The sequence below is a fragment of the Pezoporus wallicus genome, unplaced genomic scaffold (assembly GCF_028554395.1).
Source record: "Pezoporus wallicus isolate ANWC-B61680 ecotype Strahan unplaced genomic scaffold, APGP_CSIRO_Pwel_v1 scaffold_2584, whole genome shotgun sequence".
In the NCBI taxonomy this organism is placed as follows: domain Eukaryota; kingdom Metazoa; phylum Chordata; class Aves; order Psittaciformes; family Psittacidae; genus Pezoporus; species Pezoporus wallicus.
In genome coordinates this window covers 4105658-4112536 of record NW_026642851.1, presented here as the reverse complement: position 1 = coordinate 4112536, position 6879 = coordinate 4105658, and the positions used below count along the sequence as shown (strand labels likewise).

At 41.3% G+C, this 6879-nt stretch overlaps 1 protein-coding gene across 1 annotated transcript; it reads right to left on the bottom strand.

Moving 5' to 3' along the window:
* Window positions 1-1114: 1114 nt before the first annotated feature.
* FAM237B (family with sequence similarity 237 member B) lies at window positions 1115-4531 on the bottom strand. Its single transcript, XM_057432694.1, has 3 exons — window positions 4039-4531; window positions 2764-3160; window positions 1115-1722 (listed from the first exon to the last, which is right to left on the bottom strand). The coding sequence occupies exons 2-3, from the start codon at window positions 3143-3145 to the stop codon at window positions 1697-1699; spliced, it is 408 nt and encodes a 135-aa protein (XP_057288677.1). The 5' UTR covers window positions 3146-3160; window positions 4039-4531; the 3' UTR covers window positions 1115-1696.
* Window positions 4532-6879: the final 2348 nt, after the last annotated feature.

Sequence of the window (6879 nt, the reverse complement as noted above, 5' to 3'; positions counted from 1 at the left end):
AACTCTGTATCCTACAGAAAACTAATTAGAACAAAGACTTACAATCTGAGGAAGGATGGAGCTTTTAAAACTGCATTAAACAGTTTTAAAACTGGCACTCAACTAAAAGATCACTAATATAGGAAACATTACCTTTAAAACGTTACTATAGTTCTACACATCTGTTGGTGATGAATAAAATTATCTGTAGGTGTGAAGAAGGGGAATTTATTTATCTGGTTTATGACAGCTAAAACACATTATTTGATGGAAATGCAACACAGTACACAGCTTCATAAAGTGGGTGTTATTGGAACAGATTAGACAATGGCTCTCAAATAGTTGCTCATCACAATCTATCAATTCCTGAAACTGCTGGGTTTGTGTATATCATTACTCCTTCTATTTGCTCAAGAGAAAAGGTGTATTTAAAATACTTTTTGTATCAGGAACTTACAGTGATATTCATGGGTGAGAGAAATTTCTCACTATTTTTGTGTCCTCTCCAGAATACTGTAGGAGATCTAATTTACAAGATGCAGTTTGATATTGTGTTTACCTAATGAGTGTTTACAAAATCTGTGAGATTTGTTGGATATTTTACAAGCTATATATGAGCTAGGCAAACCTGGGATGGATTTCTTGTTACTTATGAAGGTTAATATGTTGTTACTGTGTAAGTACTGTTTTCTACAATAATTAAACCCAGTTGGGATCTCATAAAAGGCTAGAACACAACAGGGACTGAACAAGCTGCATTGCCCAAGGAGTAAAGCAGAGAACAGTCTGCATCTCTGAGTGTTCCCATTTGTTCTCAGGCTTTCTGTGCTCAGGACAAATGGATTAACTCCATGGTTAATCTCCCTGAATTATTTTACCTATGCTGGACTCCTTCTTATAAAGGGAGACACGGCCAAGCTAATCTCTCACTCTTTCAAACCACTGAATGCATGGGTCTCTTCTTAACTGTGATGTTGCCTGCTGTGACAGGGATGGACTGTATCACCTTTTTTACCTGTATAAATGTGTACATAAAGAGCAGTCTCGTGTAAAATATTGTTCTTAATGTAATGTAGCAATGGCTTTACAAATAACATGTTATTAGACAAGAAAATTACTGCTATTCAGACCTTGCTGCATAAAAAAATACTTTAATTAATCCACAGCCTAGATTAAGCAGTGATAAATTACAAAGTTAAGACTGCACAGGACATTACAATAAGCATAATCCTTCCCTTTAGCTTGATGTCACACTTTTTTGCAATTCTTGAAGTTAATTTTATGTGCAAGACACTGTATAAAATGCTTGTTGACATTTTCTCCATTGCTTAAAGTATAAAAATATATTGGGCTTCTATCCAAAATGACTTTAAAAAAAGATAATTACGGAAAAGATGAGCCTCTTCAAACATACGACACTGGTTCAGACTTACAAGCTTACCTGAGACAACAAAAGTCTTAACTCAAAACACAAAAGCATTCAGACATGCAGTGGGATAAACGCAACCTTGACAGACTGCAAGACAGGAAAGCAAAAGTGACAGTGTGGCAGTTTACATACTTATCAATTTAGCAGTGATTAAATGCTTTACACAAAGAAAAGGAAAAAAAAAGAAGGTTGAACCATGCCAGTGGACTTGTCTAAGCATCTCGAGAACATGCCGTGCTTTTGTGCTCCTTCATTTTGATGTGCCTTCCTGAGGTATCTTTATTTTGACTAAAATGGGTTGGTGAAAGCAGACCCTGCAAGATTATGAAAGAAAAGTCATTATTTTCTATGCAAATTTCTAGGAATGCTAGAATTAAATTCTCTCCATGTATCAAGACAGGCTAAGAAAATTGGGGCTATTCTGTCTGCAGAAGAGAAGGCAGTGTGGTATCTGAAGGGGGCCTACAAGGATGCCAGAGGGGGACTCTTCACACCAGAGACAGTAGTGACAGGACAAGGGGAAATGGGTTCAAAGACAGGCAAAGTTCAAGTTAGATATAAGAAAGAAGTTCTTTACTATGTGGTGAGGCACTTTGGTTACCCAAAGAAGAGGTAAATGCTCCATCCCTGGCAGTATTCAATGCCAGGTTGAACAGAGCATCAGGTGACATGGTCTAGTGTGAGGAGTCCCTGCCCATGGCAGGGGGGTTGGAACTAGGTGATCTGAAGGTCCTTTCCAACCCAAACCATTCTATGATTCTATGTTCAGTCTGGAAACCTAAAACATCTGAAGAAAGTCCACTGCTAAGGATGAAGGGATCCAACAGATATAGGATTGGTTAGTAAGACCCTAACCCTACGTGATTTCAGTTCAGACTCATCTCAGACCATGATGACCAAAATTTGTCACTGATGATTCACAATGACCATGAGATCATACTATGTATCAACAGTTTTAATGGGAAGAACAGGGTTCAAGCAGTCACGTATTTGAGCTTCCCTTCTTACAGAAGGATGATTCCCCATAGTTGAGACTTAAGTCCAAACACCAGGAAACTTTTAGTACTGCAATGCCATTTATATGCACACAGTGACGGCATTCAGCATCCATTTCCACACACTACCACATGCACACCCGACATTTTTTACATTTTGTTAAATTTAGTACCCTAACTAATTTTGGCTCCTGTATTGTGAAAGTAACTACCATTGAAAGATGCAAATACTTTCGACAGAAGTAGAGACAGAAAACTGGAAATGACTATACTCAGTTATCTAAACATTCAAGGACAAAGACGGAAGTGTTTCAGTTTAATGTTAGCATGTAACAGACTAACACTATATCCTATAGTTACCTTCTAAAGTTCTATGTGAGTATGTGGAAGAGTATTTGGGAGACGCTAATTGTCTTCTGCCCATTCCATGGGATCTTGAGAGCACACAGTCGACATACATATCCCAGAAGTTCTGGGCTAACTCATTGAAGAGTTCATTGTGCTTGGGCTTAGGGGATTCCTTTAGGAACATCATGAAGTCCCAGAGACCAATGACTGTATCTGCTACCTTGAGTTTCTTCATTTCCACCAGCCCATGGGATGAGACCTCCCAGCACTCATGGTCAATCTGACCCAGGCTTGGAGGAGTTTCTTTTTGATAGTCTAGATTGGCATAAACTAAATTCAGCATCAATATACAGCCCAGCTGAAGATACCACCTTTTTTTCCATACAATTTCCATTGTCCAATAGGATACCTGAAAGAAAGTATAAAATCACAGTGATTCTGCTCATACGTAGTTCATTTTCATACAACTTTCAAGGATACCCCAAGAGATGATTTATGCATTTATACAAGAAAAAAATTCTTTTGAAACCACAGATTAAATACAGTCAAGGAACCCTAATGCTGGTGCTAGATTAACACCTAGAAATTGTGAATGCTGTTTAGAACATGAAAATCTGAAGCTGAAAGTTTGAAGTGATTGTAACCTATATCAGAACTGCTCCCGGAGCTCAAGACTCCTTCCCTTAAAATCCTAAGCTTAGATCATCAGTTTGAATGTACCAGTACACTGCTGCAGCCATCTGAGGTCCCTAAACTCATTTACTTCTATCTCACCTTCAGGACTTTAGGAAATGAGACAGACAGATACTCCCCAATCTAACTCCTTTCCAAAACTTCACTTGCTAGCTACACTTCAGCAGGCAGCAGGATTACCTGCCTCAGCGTCCCCAGAGTTTATGAAATGCATGGGGCTTATGAAAAGTTTCTATTCCCTGGGCTGTTAGAAAACTTGCTCCAGCAAACAAGCAGGGACAGAAATGTTTCTCCTCTCATTTCCACTTCACTAGGCAGAGGAAGGACACTCTAGCAATTTACCTACAAAGTAGGAAAACGGCAGCCAGGAAGCTGCCAATATATTGAGCTGGTCTGATTTCATGTCTCATGCTTTGATGTTTTAATCCAGTTAAAAACTAAAATGCCAAAGGTCCATTTGAATACATCAATCAGGAGCAGAGAGCACAACAAGCCTCACGGAGACTTTGAACTAGTAACTCCTACTATGCAGTACAAGACAGATGAGTTTGACAAAGGCAGTAACTAAAGAGCCACAGTAGAAGTTATACTTACAGTGCTCCTGTGGTGGGATGGAAAACAGTAGCCTTGAAACCACAACAGTCAGCCCCTTGGAGAAAAAGAGAGAAATTCATGAGAGGGCTGCAAGTGCCCGGCAGCTGCTGGATGCTCCGCGGGTGCAGGGATTACACTGCACAGGGAAGCCTCAGCCGCTGGCAGAGCAGCAGCAGCAGCAGCTTGAACTCAGGTCAGTGGGAAAGGCAGGAGGGAGCTGTGGCTGTGGCAGCCCCACCTCTTTCTGCAGCAGGCACCGAGTGTCAGCGAGCCTGGGCTGGGGCCTCACCCGAGAGACTGCCTCTGGCTGGGTGGGAGGGTGTCTGTGGTAAGGGGAGAGGCAGAGAGCTGTCAGAGGGAGGAAAATACAGGGGAGAGCAAATCTTTCTCCAAGTCAATGATATGAATGCTCTCCCCATTTTATAAACCCGGGTTTCCATCCACAATCCTGTCTGCGCCCCAGAACGGGTACCCATCAAAGACAACGTTTCAAAATACTGGAAAATGAACGTACATCTCAGAATCCATAGGCACAGTGTGCACCCACTATTCCAGATCCCTTTTCGTAGAAACCTCCTGACTTGAGATCAATTTCACATTATTTTTTAAACTCTCCTCTAACTTGGTTGCCAGGGAGGTTTTCAGTGCCGTTTTATTTGTGCTTGGCAACATCCCTTACAGAGGCTGGCACCAGCACCAGGGTTCACATCCCTCATATTCCAGCCAGCAGCAGCCCAGCTGTGCCAGTGGCTGAAGACTTCTTTTCTCTTGTTTCTGGCCAGTTATTTCCTGTTCTAAGGAACCAGACGCACGTGTAGAAGAGCTCCGTTTCCTCTGACAGAAGTTTATGAAGGAACTTACTTAGCTTTCCAATTATTTCTCCCATATATGTTCTTACGATACACCAGTTATAACGTCTCATCAGATACTGAAGTATAAGACCAAAAGTAAAGAGACCAGAGCATTAAAATTTGTAAAAAGCCTTGAGATTCTTTGGTGGAAGATGAGCTGTTAGCACAGTCTGCTCCTAAGGGCAAACTTCCTTCAGAACTCAGTCCTTGCAACTCCACACTCAGTGGGCTGGATTTCTGGACCCTGTTCTAGGTATCTGTTGTGCCTAACTCAAGACAGGTTGCCCAAAATTGAGTTCTCCAAGGATGAAGATTATTACACCTACCTTGTCTTACACGATTAAAGCTTAGATTTGTCAACATGTACATTCAAATCACCTCTTAGATCACTAAGGAAAATGGATCAGGCCATATTTTGAAATGCAGGCTATTTTTGAGAGAACTTCTACACTGCATACATGCTTGTTGGGTTTATCTTCAGGGAGGCTTTTGCTTTCGAGGATGGTCATCGGTCCTTCACCCTCAAAGGCATTAAGAGTGTATTCGCAGGCTGTCACAGTAAAACCATCAGCAGCCAAAATCATTACTTTACACATTTCTGCAAATACAATGAAATTCTGTGCTTCCTCCTAACCTGCTGTGGTCCAATGCCATTATAACATGCATGTAACCGTACGTACCTGCCTCTTTACATCACAAATTCCTACAGCTGGGAATATGCAACAAAATCAGTTATGAAAGATGGCAGGGCTATTGACCATGCCTCAGAAATGTTTCAGGATTTCTGTGCCCACTTCTGCACTAAAGGATTGTATCCAAAACACTCAAGTCCTCCACTTTGCTGGTGCCTCAGTGCAGCCTACCACTATGCAAGGGAAGAGGTTCATAACCTGAGAACCACTGTGTAACGGATCTACCAGCTCTTTTCCTATTGCATATTATGGAATAAAGCTGTTTTACTTTCTCCTTATCTAATATGGGGTGGAAATGGCTCCTTCCAATAGAAGGCTGAGAATTCCTGTGACCCAGTGCCAGTGGTACCACAGTGATAATTATAAATAAGTGAACATCATTGGTCTAGTGACTGCTTCACAGAAATTATGACTTTTAAAGGCTGTTCAGAGCTTCACTGGCACAACTTGGCATCCCCCGCAGCTTCTCTTTAAAGAAATGACATGAAATTTCCAAAGGCTACCGATCAAAGTATAATTAAATGCTGTATCGGGCACACAACAGAAAAACTCTGCAACACTGGGTCCACGTAGAAATCAACCCCCTCCGAAACTATGCACAAAACCAAAAGCTCTCTTCAAGAGAATGTGTATAGTTTGTGTATAGTTTGACATAGGTAGCTCTTCTGTATGAGATGCTGCCTGAAAGAACAGCTCTACAGCAGGAGAGGGCTGATGTAACCCGACTGCAGCTGCTCCCTTCTTCAACTCGAGTGTCACCCAACAATGAGGACTGTGATTTATTTTTCTGTGCAGTACACTACCATATATTAAAAAACCCCACAATGTACCCAGAATCGTGATGTCTGAAGCACTTAAGCATGTAAAGCCGGTATGAGTCCCAGTCCCAGAGAACCTCCTGTCCCTAAAGGAAGGCATGGCTGATGACAACATCTGACAAACACACAGTGGAATGGGGGCTGTCAGGGTTTCGCAACATGCTTTAGTGGAGCACAACATGACAGGAACAGACTGTTCTTTCAAGTGGAAATGCAAAAACTTTTGTCATGAATACAGTACAGTACTAAAGGCAAATACAAACCTGCTCTGAAATGACAACATTCAGAACTACTGCCTACTTTCTGGAAGCCTTTCCAGCTAAACCATGTAAACACCGTTTCAAAATCTTGTTTAAAAAAAAAAAGCCTGATTGGAACCTACATGGCTATGGAGAGGAAAACATCTGGAAGCCTGGAATAGCTTATTTCTGAACTCTTCTATCATTGAGCGGAGCTAACGCTGTATTAGATGTAATTACT